Source organism: Panthera uncia, chromosome C2, assembly GCF_023721935.1.
Source record: "Panthera uncia isolate 11264 chromosome C2, Puncia_PCG_1.0, whole genome shotgun sequence".
Taxonomy (NCBI): domain Eukaryota; kingdom Metazoa; phylum Chordata; class Mammalia; order Carnivora; family Felidae; genus Panthera; species Panthera uncia.
The window spans coordinates 69,898,552-69,914,480 of record NC_064810.1 but is presented as its reverse complement, the minus strand read 5'-3'; the positions used below and the strand labels follow the sequence as shown (position 1 = coordinate 69,914,480).

At 35.6% G+C, this 15,929-nt stretch overlaps 1 protein-coding gene across 6 annotated transcripts in view; it reads left to right on the top strand.

Annotated features, from left to right (window-relative positions):
- Positions 1-15,929, top strand: part of LRCH3 (leucine rich repeats and calponin homology domain containing 3) — a 118,280-nt gene that overhangs the window by 56,205 nt on the left and 46,146 nt on the right. For all 6 annotated transcript variants that reach the window (XM_049628326.1, XM_049628323.1, XM_049628327.1 and 3 more), the window contains exons 5-8: positions 2,449-2,585; positions 3,744-3,853; positions 11,855-11,948; positions 12,927-13,047. In XM_049628326.1, the coding sequence (XP_049484283.1) occupies positions 2,449-2,585; positions 3,744-3,853; positions 11,855-11,948; positions 12,927-13,047 (462 nt within the window). The remainder of the gene's footprint in view (positions 1-2,448; positions 2,586-3,743; positions 3,854-11,854; positions 11,949-12,926; positions 13,048-15,929) is intronic.

Sequence of the window (15,929 nt, the reverse complement as noted above, 5' to 3'; positions counted from 1 at the left end):
AATTTCAGCATATTCAGCTAAACTGAGATGGCAGGAAAGCTTTATTTCAGTAGCTATACAAGTTAGTGTGGAAGTTCATTGTAAGTGGTGGTCTCTGACATTTTACAGTTTGGTAGATATTAGTGTCTTTAGTTGTATTGCCATTTTGATTTTAAATTTTAATTGTTATAAAATAATATATCATTCAGAAAGTCAAATAATATTCAAAAAGTTTAGGGGCACCTGGATGGCTCAGTCAGTTAAGCATCCAACTTGGCTCAGGTAATGATCTCACGGTTCATGAGTTCAAGCCCCACATTGGGCTTTGTGCTGACAGCTTGGAGCCTGGCTCCTCCTTTGGATTCTGTGTTTCCCCTTCTCTCTGCTCCTCTTCTGCTCATGCCCTGTCTCTGTCTCTCTCTCTTAAAAATAAACAAACATTAAAAAAATAATAATAAATTCCATTTAATTAACATACAGTGTAAGATTAGTTTCAGGTGTACAAATATAGTGATTCAACACTTCCATATAACACCAATACTAAATACTAACCCAAATACTAAAAAACAGTTGGGCTCTGTGCTGACAGCTCAGAGCCTGAAGCCTGCTTCGGATTCTCTGTCTCCCTCTCTCTCTGTTCCTCCCCTGCTCATGCTCTGTCTCTGTCTCTCTCTCTCTCCTTCAAAAATAAATAAAAACATTAAAAAAAAAATTTAAACAAATACCAAAAAAAAAAAAAGTTTAAAATCAATAATAGCATTCCTCTGGCTCAGCTATCCCCCTCCTCAGCTTTAATGTTTAGAAGCATCTGCCTTCTCTGCCTTTGACTCTTTCCACTGGCATTTTTTGACATATTTCTAAATGATGTGCCTTTAAGAGCTTTGCTCGATTTATACATTTTGACATTTAATGTGAGCTTCCCATTGTGGTAGATGAGGATTTAACTTCCTTACACACTTATCACCCATCATCCAAAAACTCTCACCTCCCTCCTACTGTCTTCCCAGTATAGTTTTATCACAACTTCTGATCAAAGCATTATTATTTACATTATTATAACTATATGAATATTGGTCCCTGCCAATTCAGTTGATGTACTGATTTCATTTTTTTAAAAAATTGTTTAATGTTTGTTTATTTTTGAGAGAGACAGAGAGACAGAGCACAAGTGGGGGAGGGGCAGAGAGAGAGGGAGATACAGACTCTGAAGCAGGCTCCAGGGTCTGAGCTGTCAGCACAGAGCCCAACACGGGGCTAGAACTCACGAACGGCGAGATCATGACCTGAGCCGAAGTTGGACGCTTAACTGACTGAGCCACCCAGGCACCCTGATTTCATTTATTTTTTTTTTATTGTTGTTGTTTTTCTGGAGTTAATAATTTTTTTTATTTGCTTAGTTTTTTTATGTACCTATGGCTGATTCCTTCCTCTTTTTCTAGCAGAGAAAGAGAGAGAGAGAGAGAGAGAGACCATAATTACATAATTTTTATTACACTACATTGTTATAAGTATTCTATTATTAATTATTCTTGTTCCTTTCTTCTGCCTAATTTATAAATTAATCTTTATCATGTATACATATACAGGTATGTATCATGGTATATATAGGGAAAATCATGGTATATATAGGGTTTGGTACTAACTGTGGTTTCAGCATCCACTGGGGATCTTGGAACATATCCCCCATGGATAAGGAAGGGAGATTACTCAGATACGAGGGCTGGGGATGGGTTGGGGTTGGGTAGGAAAGCGCTGAGGTCTCATCATTGTGTAAGACTTTCTCTTAAAGCCTTCATTTTCAACGAGCACCTCATCATCCTGACTTTCCATTGTGCCTAAACTTCCTGAGTTCAAAGCCTTTTGATTCAGTTTCACTAGAGAATAAGTTGTTGACTTCTGTGGTGATTGGAAAGAAGTAGTGCCCTAGCTACATGAGTTGAGGTTGGGGACTTAGGTACTTGTTTTTTGTACAGATTATCATCTAATTCCTTGGTTATGCCTGTGTTTCTGTGGTATCAGCCTCTGGTTCTTTAGTTCTGTGAGTGGTCACATAGCTTGCTTTTTATTAGTATTCCCATCTGTAAGTAACTAGATTTCATTTTATAGTATCAGTTCATTGTTAAGAAAGAATGGAGATAAATACATTAAATTCACTGTATTTAATTAGAAGCTCCCATAAAACTTGCCTAGTTTTGGGGTGCCTGGGTGGCTCAGTCGGTTAGGCATCTGACTTCAACTCGGGTCATGGTCTCACAGTTCGTGGGTTCAAGCCCCACATCAGGCTCTGTGCTGACAGCTCGTAGCCTGGAATCTGCTTCGGATTCTGTGTCTTCCTCTCTCTGCCCCTCCCCCACTCTCACTCTATCTCCCTCTGTCTCTCAAAAATGAATAAATGTTAAAAATTTTTTTAAAAACTTGCCTAGTTTTGAAATATTATTAATTGTTTATTCCCATCTTATCACCCGGCAGAGCTGGCAGAGTTGCCTTTGATACGGTTCGACTTCTCCTGCAATAAAATTACAACAATCCCCGTTTGTTATCGGAACCTCAGGCACCTACAGATGATCACCCTAGATAACAATCCACTACAGTCTCCTCCCGCACAGGTAAACTATAGTGGATTTGAAGGATGTTGTGAACTTTTTTGACAAAGGGTGAACTTAAAACTTGAAGTTCTATGCATTTATCTTTTTTGTTGGAAATGAAGTTCTTTTAAAGTAAATTCACACACATAAGCATTCTTTAGAAGTCTTGAATAAATGGGATGGAGGACAGGTAATGTTTCCAGAATGTTTTTTCCTTTCATTGAATTGACTTTTTTTTTTTAAGTTGAAGTGTTTTTCCTTGAAGTTTTTCTAATAAAATTTGAGTTAATTTCTTTCTAGTAAAACTTGAATGTAGCCAATGTAAATGCTAGACACAAATAAAAATATTTGGCTTTCAGAACTAAGGATTATCAGTACATTTCTTTTAACCATCATTTTTGTACCTTTTTATTTTCTAAAATCTTTAAGTTCCTCATTTAATCAATTTGGTCATTTGTTTATCAGTGACTGATAATGAAACTAATAATAAAGTAATTATAAGGTAGTTTCATACATAGATTCCAGACATCCGATAATCTGAACAACTTTACCAATGTGTATTTTTCACTATAGAGTTTGTACTCTACAGTTGATTCGTGGTCTTGTTCAAACCTCTGAATGGCAACTCCAAAGCTTTATGAGTAAACTTCATAACTGTAGAAGGATCTCATAATCCTAAAGAATTTATATTTTTACTTGTCAACAGAAATACAACTTTAATATTTAATCATTTCCTGCTTTTCTCTCTTACAGAAAGTAGGATTCAAAGCATAATTGTATATGATTGCTGGATTTCTAAAAGCAAAAGTTGCCAGTATAATCCATGGAGAGCAATGCTTTAAATTCCTGACTGTGCCTAACTAACCAGTGTGATAAGTTTACTTGGTATTCTATCAGTATTTATAATAAGTTATTTATTTTATATGTTACTGAAACTTATTCATGACTAGAAACTAAAAATGTGTGTGTGTGTGTGTGTGTATATATATCATGTAAACACATAAAATAACAAATAATATGTTATGTAGTGTTAGATTTTTAATATCACTATATATGGTTGCTAGAAATACCTTCTATTTCTAATATACTTTAAATAAAAAGATGATTATGATTTTTAGAAAGGGATACATATATTTCAGATGAGTAATAATTTGGTTGCATTTATGTTATTTTTTTTAGATATGTATAAAAGGCAAAGTCCACATATTTAAGTACCTGAACATACAGGCTTGTAAGATTGCTCCAGATCTGCCAGATTATGATAGGAGACCCTTGGGTTTTGGCTCCTGGTGAGTATGTTCTATTTCTTTATTTAACATGTTCCATCTCACAGGGAATCAAACTGGACCGTAAGTCTGCCTGAATGCTTAACTAAAAGGAAATAATCTATTTTGACACTTTTTCTCAGAATACTTGTATTAAGTAAACAGTTGATTACACAGATCTGACAAAGTGTAGTTCTAAGTCAGGGTTTCTCCATCTCAGTATTGTTGATATTTTGGGCAAGATAATTCTTTGTTGTGAGAAGCTGTCCTATAATTCAGAAGATGTTTATCAGTATTCCTGGCTTCTGTAGCACCCTCCCAAAGTGACAAACAAAAATATCTCCAGACATTGCCAAATATCCCCTGCACGGGTTCCCAGTTGAAAACCAGTGATCTGAGTGACTGGAATGCTGACCTTGGCTCTGCTGTTAACTAGCTCTATGACTTAAAGCAAGTCATTCAGACTTTTGGGGCTTCATTTTTTTCAATAGGGAATGAAGAGTTTGGATTTGATGACCATTAATAATACTTTCAGGATCTTTTAGTCTGAATCCTTTGGCTACATAACACCTGATTTAGAAAGTTATCTCCTTGGCATTCTCAGCCATCTGGAACAATCTTAAGTAGCAGGAATTAAATTCAAAAAGCCTTTAAACAGGCAAAATGGATGTCTCCATCAAGGCCTTATTCAAAAGAGATCCCCTCCAGCTTTCTCTTAGAACCTGTCGTGTTTTACATAAAAGCACAGTCCTGATGAGCTTGCTTCTCATATCCTTGTCTAAAACAGATTAACAAATTTCTGTTTGGGTAGAGTTTGTAAAAGCAGGCATATTAAAAGTACAAAAAGTAATTTGAAGGAAAAAATTAAACTTAAAAAGCGACACATGTTAAACAAAAGATTCAAGTTAATGGTTAACTCTAAGAGGAAGGAAGATTTGGTATAAAAGAGGCATCAAGGGGCTTTAAAGGTATTAATGTTCCATCCTGTTTTAAAAGTTATGTCTGTTATATTCTTTTTTTAATCAGTATGATACACTGCATAATTTTAATAAGATACTTAAAAGCAAGACACACTAAAAACATAGCAACTTGACACCAGTAGGCAACTATGCAAAGAACCCTCCATATTTCAGTGATATTTTGTAATTACTATGTTATAGCACAATACAGTAATTGATGCTCATAAAGAAAATGCTAAAATATATTAGACATGTCATTTCCAGTAAAGGGATATAGGCATTACAGTTTAAATTTTTTTTCATCAGAAATTATTGGAATTAAATATTTAAGTGTTGTGTAAAGGAGTAATCTCAAGCTATCTGAAAATACAGAACCTGATTTCTTAAGTAAATTAAGTATTACTCCAAAGGGACTTGATCCCTTTTGCCACAGATGGTGTCTTTCTTCTTTACCACTGTATCCCTAGTTCACCTGAGTGTTTGGCACAGACAGTAGACACTCAGCAAATATTCGTTGAAGGAATTAATAGTCCGTTTGGTCACACAGATGTTATTTCCCTCCTAACCTACCTCTGCTTAAAGTCATCAAAAACAACTTTATGGTGACATTCTGGGTTTTTTTTTTTTTTTTTTTTTTTTTGCTTTGGCTATTAGAGACACTGTGAAGGATATTTAAAATACTAGCTCTAATCTGGTTGTTTAAGCATACAGCAATACAAGTTTTAGTATACTTATTCAAACACACAGGTGAAATTAACCAATATCATATATACCCAGGAAAGATTTCCACAAGAATATCTTAGTTCTAACACTTTTAACTCTAAGAAGACTAAAAGCAGGTATGTGATGTCAAGGAAGACAGAAAAGGTTTTGACAGATGGTAGGGATTAGGTCTGGCATACTCTGTGCTAGTCTAGGCCTCTCTTGGAGGAAGGACTTTGACAGTGGGAAGAATATGAAGGGTCCCAGACCATTATTGCCAAGAATTTTAAAATTTTCTCTATTCATTATATCCTTTTCTTTCTTCATTTCTTTTTCCTCCTACCTTGGTTAATTGCTTATAACATAGAACTCTTGTCATATTTATTGAAAAAAGTTTTGTTTTCCTATTCAAAATTTTCATGAAATGTGTTCTAGTCCTGTACTCGTGAAAGATGTACAACAAATAGGGGCACCTGGGTGGCTGAGTCAGTTAAGCATCCAACTTCGGCTCAGGTCATGATCATATGGCTCATGGATTCAAGCCCCGTGTCAGGCTTTGTGCTGACAGCTGGGAACCTGGAGTCTGCTTGGGATTCTGTGTCTCCCTCACTCTCTGCCCCTCTCCCACCCATGCTCGCTCTCTTGCTCTCTCTCTCTCTCTCTCAAAAATAAATAAAACATTAAAAAAAAATAATAAAGTTCGTAATTGCTGTTTAAAAAAGAATGGAAGGGAGGGAGGGAAAGAAAAATGTACAATAAATTAATGTAGCTTTTATTTTCCTCCGTGGTGTTAATAATCTTTGGTATGGAAAAATTTTCCTCTCCTGAACTAGTGAGTAGAAACATAAATTGCTACTGCTGCCTCTGAGATTGGAGTGTAAGGCAGTGAATGCTGTCTACTGGAGACCTGTACATGAGGGTATGCCCAAAGACTAAGGAGGCAGCGTCCACATCTATCAGAATAATGAGCTTTGATTGAGGCCTGTAGTGCTAATTGCAGAACCTGTTTCTTTCAGCCATTCAGTTCTTAGTCTTGAGGACTAATTGATCTTGGGCTAATTTTTTTGTTTGGAGTTTTTAGAGGGAGAAAGAGCATGAGCATGGGAGAGGGGTACAAGGGGGCGGGGAGAGAGAGAGAGGGAGAGAGAAAGAAAGAGAGAGAATTCTAAGCAGGCTCTACGTTCTGCACAAAGCCCAACATAGGGCTCAATCCCACAACCCTGAGATCATGACCCAAGCTGAAATCAAGAGTCGGACGCCCAACCGACTGAGCCACCCAGGTGCCCCTAATTTTTTTTTTAATAGAAGAATCCTCATTATAATACTTTAAAAACATTAAGCTTATATATATTTAAAAAAACTGGCAAGAGACATGTATATTTGCAAAGAGATAAAAGGATTAAATCCATGGAGAAATGTATCATAAATGGAAAGTCTAAATAGCATAATCATGTCATGTTTTTCCAAAGGATTGGTAATTATAGATCTGATATCTCCTAATCCCTATAATAACCCCTCATTATGCTCACTGGATTAATCTGTATTCTATATTTTCCATTTTTTCTGGAGGTATGTTACTTTGTTTGTAATTGTTTCAGAATGTCCTAGAAATTATTTTATATATATATATGAATACATATACATATATACATATGAATAAAATACCTCCTTCAACTTCTCATGCAGCAGTGAATGGGACATTATACCTTCATGTCTCTTTTATTGAGGTAAAAATTAGTGAAACTGCATTGTAGTTAGCAGTACCTTTATTCAAATGCTGTCATGGAGTCAGAATGTCTATACTCTTGGGTACCTGTACTACTGGAAAGTTCTAGAGTTCACTTAACCCCTCTGGACTTCAGTTTCTTCAACATGATCTTTATTTACCCTGTTGATACCCTAACAGTAGTTCTGAGGATTGAATGACCTATTTCTGAAAGTGCTTGGCTGACCATAAAGTCTTCTGTAAATATTAGGCATTATAATTACTAGCTGTCTACTATGATCTAGGACTAGTTTCGTCCTAAGAGTCCGGTCTTGCTAAAGAGAATTTTTATTAATCCTGTAGCTCTTCAGGTATTCAGTACAAATTAGATGCTGTGGTACTTTTCAAATCCTTAGATGTAACTTTCTGACTACTTGTGTGTAATATAAAAACAGTACACAATCTTCCTTAAGTCATTTTATTTCTAGATGTAAGTATTTCCAACTCTTTCAGCAAGTTGCACTGTTATGGTAACTTTTATGTTTTACAGAGTGGCACATGTATTTTTCCTTAGTGATCTGTAGTGACCTGTACTTTTTTGCTGAGATGATTTTCACCAACTTTATATTACAGACTAAACATACATACATACATACATACATACATACATACATACATTTATTTATTTATTTATTTAATTTATTTATGGTAATATGGCAGTGAGGAAAGACTAAGTTAAGCAGTAAGCAGGACTAAGAAAAGTCCTGCTTCTGCAAGCCCCAGTAACAGGATTAAATCTCTCCAACAAGCCTGAGCTTGTTGTGAAAGCAATGATTGTCCTTTTTTCATACTCAATATTCTTAGCATCTAGAACACTGTGTCACATTCAGTAAATGTTTGGTGAACTAAACTCAAATGAAGCAGATGTAGTGACTTGTTATAACAGCAAATACTCTCTGAAGGTTATGTTCTTTATAGAAATAATAATAATAAACTTTTATTTAGTGCTTTATAATAGGATTTGTACAAATCCTTAGCTTATATTTTTTCAGTCTTTATGGCAAATCTATGAGGTAGGTGTTGTTAATCTTTCCCCCATCCCCCTTTAAGTGATGAGGAAACAGAAGTGGAGAGAAGTTAAGCAAGTTAATTAAAGTCACATAGCTAGTAAATGATGGTGCCAAGTTGCCAGTCCAGATCTGTTAAACTATAAAACTTGCTATGTTTTGTGCCCCTCACTGCACTGTAGTGACTCACAGTTCACATTCCTCCTACAGAAGAGACATTTCCACACTTGAGTCCATGTTGTTCTAGGTGGTTTATTAGGGAGATTGGGCTTTCTGACAGGGCATCACTGGAGCCTGGCTGGCAGAACTCTGCTAGGCCTCCTGAAGGCCATATTTATACATAGGGTGACCATGTATCTTGGTTTATTTGTGACTAAGGGTTTTCCTGGGACACAGGACTCAAAGTGCTAAAACCAAGAAAATCCTGAGCCAACCTGAGAATTGGTAAACCTATATGTCTCACTTTAATCTTACCAGTTTAAGCTCTGAGCAAGAGCAAGTATGTGGAGAAGTATGTGGAAATAAAGAAGAGAAAGAAAATGATAGCTTATTGCAAAGATTCTATTAATTCTCTTTATGAAAAATTTCTCAGTAATAGTAAGCATATCTCAGTTGGCCACTTGATAGAATATATATTATGTAGAACAATATCTTCTAGAAATCTGTATTTTTTTTTTTGAAAAAAATACATAATGTTTTAAAATACTGTTCAGTAGGGGCGCTTGGGTGGCTCAGTTGGTTAAGCATCTGACTCTTGATTTCGGCTCAGGTCATAACCTCATGGTTCCTGAGATCAAGCCCTGTATTGGGCTGTGCACTGACAGGACAGAGCCCGCTTGGGATTCTGTCTCTGCCTCTCTCTCTGCCTCTTTCCCTATTCTCTCTCTCTTACTCTCTCTCAAAATAAATAAAGAAACTTAAAAAAAATTGGACAAAGACTTGAGTAGGTATTTAACAAAGAGAGATAGACCAGTGATCACTAAGCACCCCAAAAAGTGTTCAACATCATTAATCATCATGGAAATGTAAATTACAGCACAAGACATCATTACACACTCACTAGAATGACTAAATTTAAACTGACAACAGTGGAGCACCTGAGTGGCTCAGTCAGTTAGGCATCCATCCCTCCATCTCGGCTCAGATCATGATTTCATGATTTGTGAGGTCAAGCCCCACGTCAGGCTCTGTGCTGATAGCACGGGGCCTGCTTGGGATTCTCTCTCTCCCTGTTTCTCTGCCCTCTTCTCTCTCTCTTTCAAATTAAATAAACATAAAAGAACTGACACCACCAAATGTTTATTGAGGATGTGGAGCAACCAGTGTTCTCATACGTTGCTTATAGAATTGTAAAAATGGGACATGTACTTTAACATAAGAATTTGGCAGATTTAACTGCTTTGTTGAGGTATAATATACAAATAATAAAATCTATCTATTTTTTTTTTTTTATTTTTGGGACAGAGAGAGACAGAGCATGAACGGGGGAGGGGCAGAGAGAGAGGGAGACACAGAATCGGAAACAGGCTCCAGGCTCCGAGCCATCAGCCCAGAGCCTGACGCGGGGCTCGAACTCACGGACCGCGAGATCGTGACCTGGCTGAAGTCGGACGCTTAACCGACTGCGCCACCCAGGCGCCCCAAAATCTATCTATTTTAAGTGTGCGGTTCAGTGAATTTTGGCAAATGGATGCAGTCACGAAATTATCAACACAGTCAAGGTCTATAGCATTTCCATCAACCATTTTCCACTTTACAGTAGGTAACTCAACCCCAGGCAACTACTGCCCTGTGTTCTGTTGATACAGTTTTGCCTTTTCTAGAGTTTCATAGAAATGGAATCAAGTATTATGTAGTGTTTGGTGTATGGCTTCTTAGCAAACTATTTTTGAGATTACTGATGTATTTTGAAATGGGCAAAAGAATGGACATTTCACAAAAAGAAGGTAAATTAATGGCCGACATGCACACAAAATGATACTCGATATCATTAGTCATTGGAGAGATACAAATTAAAACTGCAATGAGATACCACTTTTCACCTACCATAATAGCTAAGATTAAAGATTGACAACACAAGTGTGGGCAGGTGGAACTCAAATACGTTGCTGGGTGAATGCAAAATGATATAGCTCCTTTCAAAAACAGATTGGCAATGTTTTTAAAAAGTTAAGCCTACACATAACAAATAATTTATCCATTATATTTGAAGGTAAAACCATCAAGAATTTCACTGACATGATGCTGAGCCAAAAAAAGCCAGATTAAAAAAATTACATATGATTCCATTTTTATGAGTTTTGGAATAAGTAAAACTAATTGTATTAATTTCTTATTGCTGCCATAATGAATTACCACAAATTTTGATTTTAAACACAAATTTATTATCTTACAGTTTTGTAGGTTCAAGGTCTAAATCTTGGTCTCATGAGGCTAAAATCAAAATGCTGGCAGAACTTTATTCTTCTCTGCAGGCTCTGAGTAAGATACATTTCCTTGCCTTTTTCAGCTTCTACAGAGAGGCTCTCTGCATTCCTTGACTCTTGACCAAGAGTAATCTTCAAGCCAGCATTGCATTACACTGGCCTCCTCTTCTGCCTCCCTCTTCTACTTTTAAGGACCCTTTTGATTACATTGAGCCCATTCAAATAATTCACAATAATCTCCCTATTTTAAGATCAGCTGATTAGCAGTTTTATTTTTATCTTCAATCTTAATTCCTCTTTGCCATGTAAAGTAACATATTCATAGTTCCAGAGATTATGTCTTGGACATCTTTGGGGACTGTTACTCTGCCTTCCATACGAATTTAAGGTGAAAAAAAATTAGAATAGTGGTTATCTCTTAGGAGCACCCTGTAGCGTGGTGAGGGGAATTGACTGGTAAGGAATGAGTGGGAATTTTCTGGCAAAGTAGAAATGTCTTATATCATGAGAGAGGTGTATATTACAAAGATGTATTCATTTGTCAAGTATGTAGATTAAGGTGTGTGCATTTCAGTGTATATGAATTTTACCTTAAAAAGTGCTGTTAAAAATAAGAATTGAGGGAGGCATGGTGAATGGGTTAGTAGCATGGATGAAACAAGAATGGCAGTAGGTTGATATTTTTGAAGCTGGATGAGTGCTATTATATTCTTATACTGATATACATTATACTATTCTATTTGTTTTAATTTGGAATTTTTCATATTAAAAAGTTAAAAGAATTTCCATTTGGGGCACTTGGGTGGCTCCGTCGGTTGAGCGTCCGACTTCAGCTCAAGTCATGATCTCATGGTTTGTGGGTTTGAGCCCCACGTCAGCCTCTGTGCTGACAGCTCAGAGCCTGGAGCCTGCTTCAGATTCTGTGTCTCCCTCTGTCTCTCTGTTCATTCCCCACTCACTCTGTCTCTCTTGCTCTCACAAAAATAAACAAACATTAAAAAAAAAAAACAAAACTTTTAAAAGAATGCCGGTTTAGTTCTAAGGAAGTTAAATCACTAACTGGCATGAGATAATGTTTATTAGTAAAATTGCATTCGGTTTATTTCAGATGTTAATTTTAAAACCTCAAACTTCCCAGTAACAGCCAGACTCTCTTTTTTTGGCAGCCATGAAGAAATGTACTCAGGACGCCCTTATGGAGCCCTTGATTCAGGTTTCAATAGTGTGGACAGTGGTGATAAGAGATGGTCAGGAAATGAAGTAAGTGTTTCTTCTATTCTGCATGTTCTGACCCCTAAGAGGCAATAAAATGATGAAAATGGAAAGATTCTTAATTGAATTCAGTTTCTCATTATGTAAAATATAGAAAAGCCAAAAGAGAGGAAAAAAATCCCACAGAGAGCTACCATTCAGAAATGATATTTTGTTTCTTTGCTGTCTTTTTGCCAAGTGTTTTACATGTTTGTTACTTCATTGTTTTGTATAAATAGCTTAATATCCTGGAAAACCAAATAGGCTTAATATCCTGCAAATCCAAATGAGCCAATTACAACTGAAGCCTAAAATTTGCCAGACTGGGTAACCTTGAGCAGAGGTGGTAGAAGGGATGCTGGGAGATGAGAAAATAGGACTACAGGCTGATGGGTAATGAGGCAAGAACCTTAGTGAAGACTATTAACATGCTCAAGATAAATAATTTTCTTAGTTAATTATATCTTTTTTCTCCTGTGTTAAATTTTATTATGCTTTCCCTCTTTAAATTAAAGGGTAGAATATTTTAGCTCTAAATTGGGCTAACTGATGAAATAAGCTTTTGTTAACAAGACTGATAACCTCCCATTTGTAACATTGTCTCACTCATTCCCAAACAAATCAACTTCAGACCACAGCCCATTTGTAATTTGGAATTACTTGTGTGTGAGTGGGTGTGTACATAATTATATCTGTATCCACACAGATATCTGTGTAGATACTTCAAATTCATGTTTATTTATAGTCATATATAACTTCTCATCTCTTTTTAATTGTAGTCAAATATACGTAACATAAAATGGACCATTTTAACCATTCTTAAGTATATTCATACTGTTGAAAAACAATCACCACCACCACTCCAGAACTTTTTTGCTGTTTCTTCTTAAATATAAATTTTAGTGAGCTTATGGTGTGTCCACGCTTTAAATACTGTGTTGTTTAAAGTTTGAAATGTGTTTAAATGTTACTGCTATTTTTTTTAAGCCTACAGATGAATTTTCAGATCTGCCTCTTCGAGTAGCAGAAATTACTAAAGAACAAAGACTACGGAGAGAAAGCCAGTACCAGGAGAATCGCAGCAGTTTAGTAGTAACAAATGGTGGAGGTAGGCATGATTCCTTGTGACAGCCAAAGCCTTTGTAATTATTCCGATTGTTTAAGTGGTCTTTTTTCACATCTACTCCTTTTGTTTGTGTATTCTCTCTCTGGTCATTATTTGACCACTTCCAGGAATTCGATGTGCTTCTTGACATCTGCCTTTGCATTCATCTGGAATTGTGTTCTTCAGGGGCATCTAAATCCAAATTGTCTTTATTTTGGTATTTAAAAATTTATAATTGGAATTAATTTTTTTAATTTGTCATTTTTTTAATAGCTCATTAACAGGCAGAGCTATTTCTACTTTGGGCTTCTGAGGCAGACTCTTGATTTTAGCATTCTATTCAACCTTGCTTTAGTTTGAATTCCCAAATCCTAAGGTTTAAATATTGAGGGCCAGCTATAATGGAGATATTATTTTGGTTTTCTAGAAATCCATTTGATAAGAGCTTTCATCTTTCTTTTTAAGCTTTTATTTGAATTCCACTTAGTTAACATACAGTATTACTGTATGTTTTAGGTGTTTTGGTGTAGTTTTAGGTGTATAGTGTAGTAATTCAACACTTCCATATATCACCCTCTGCTCATCACGACAAGTGCACTTCTTAATCCCCAACACCTGTTTATCCCATCTCCCCCACCCACCTCCCCTCTGGTAACCATCAGTTTGTTCTCTATAATTAAGAGTCTGTTTCTTAATATCTGTCTCTCTCTCTCCCCCTCCCCCCTTTTCCCTTTGTTTTGTTTCTTAAATTTCACATATGAGTGAAATCATATGATATTTGTCTTTGGCTTTATTTTGCTTAGCATTATACTCTGCAGCTCTATCCATGTCATTGCAGATGGCAAGGTTTCATTTTTTTTTATAGCTGAATAATATTTGATTGTGTATATATACCACATCTCCTTTATCCATTCATCTGTCAGTGGACACTTGGGCTGCTTCCGTATCTTGGCTATTGTAAATAATGCTGTAAACTATTGTAAATAATAACATAGAGAGGGAGCAAAAAATAAGGCTGCTATAAACATAAACTGGGTACTGGTAAATACCCAGTAGTGCAATTGCTGGATCATAGAGTAGTTCTACTTTTAACTTTTTGAGGAACCTTCATCCTGTTTTCCACAGTGGCTGCACCAGTTTGCATTCCCACCAAGAGTGCACAAGTGTTCCTTTTTCTCCGCATTCTTACCAACATCTGTTGTTTCTTGTGTTGTTGTTTAGCCATTCTGCCAGGTGTGAGGTGATATCTCATTGTAATTTTGATTTGCATTTTCCTGATGATAAGTGATGATGAGTATCTTTTCATGTGTCTGTTAGCCATCTGTATGTTTTCCTAAGAGCTTTCATCCTTGAATGATGATTTCAATTAAGTGGCTTGCTCTCTTTTTTTTTCCTTACCATTTTATATTCTTTTTTACTCCTGTTACTTACCATTCCATTCACATTTTAGTAGTTTTCTTTTTAATCTTGCTTCCACATGAGCTCTCTTTCCCTTTAGTTCATTTCAGACTTAAAATAATTTTTTTTTTTTTAATCTATGCTGTCCAGTATGGTAGCCACTAGCTACATGTGGTTATTTGAAATAAGGCCTTTCTAAATTAAGATGTACTGTAAGTGTACATAAACCAATACAGATTGGATTATGAAGCCTTTGCATGAAAAAAAAAGAATGTAAAATATCAGTAATACTTTCTATTGATTATATGCTGTAATAATACTTCAGATATATTGGACAAAGTAAAATATACTATTAAAACTAATATCACCTTTTTTTAATGTGGCTACTAGATAATTTTTAATTACTTATGTGGGTTCACTTTTATGACTTGCATTCTGTTTCTTTTGGACTGCACTGGCCTAGGTAGTATGAAAAAGTGATGTTGCTTTCTTGGGAAGTAGTCATAATGACTTAATCATTGATTTAGTTACACAAATTGTAACACATTGAAAAAAATACATTTATGTACCTGGTTTATAATTTGGATATAGACTTATAACCTTTTCATCCTTTTACCTATTATTATAACTCTAATAACTCAAAATTCATTTTTATATCAATTGCAGTTATAGAATTATTTAGAAATAATTGAATCTGAAAACAGAAATAGCTTTCTCCGAGTTCATTATTCCCAGCAACTACAACTTTTGGGCAATCTATAGAAATAGAACATCATACAGTAATGGCTGGGATTTAGTTTCTGGAGTAACTTTAGAAAGTTTAGTAGTAAGTTTTTTTTTCTAGTGTGCCATTTTAAATAGTTTTTAAAAGTAGTTACTTTTTGGGGTGCCTGGCTGGCTCAGTTGGTGGAGCATGCAACTCTTGATCTCAGGGTTATAGGTTTAAGCCCCACATTGAGTGTAGAGATTACTTAAAAATAAAATCTTTAAAATAAGGTTACTTTTTAAACTTAAAAATAATGGAGCACTCCCAAATGTATTAGAATATATAATGATGGGGCTATATCTTACTTAAATGCCTTTCCTCACCCCAAAGCATTTTGAGAAGCAAAAATTCTCAAATGATTGCTGCTACAAATTGCTACAAAATGTCTACATTGCTGAGCTCTAGAAAATAAATTTCTAAATAAGAATATCATTGTTCTAATTGTGGACAACAGTTACAGAAAGAGAAACAGTAGTCAGTATCTGTTTCTTTATCTCTAAGTTCACTTTCCTCCTATCCTTCCTTTTGACTTGACTGTGTTAGGTTTTCTGCCTCCCAGTTCCTTGAAGAGATATAATTAAGCCCCAAAGCTAAAACGTGAGGGAAAAAAATGTAAAAGAAGATGTAACTTCTCATGTTTAAAAATTCTTCTTCTCTTTGTCTCACAAACTCAAACTGTTTTGTTTAAAACAGTAAAGAGCTAACCAAAAAAAAATAAATA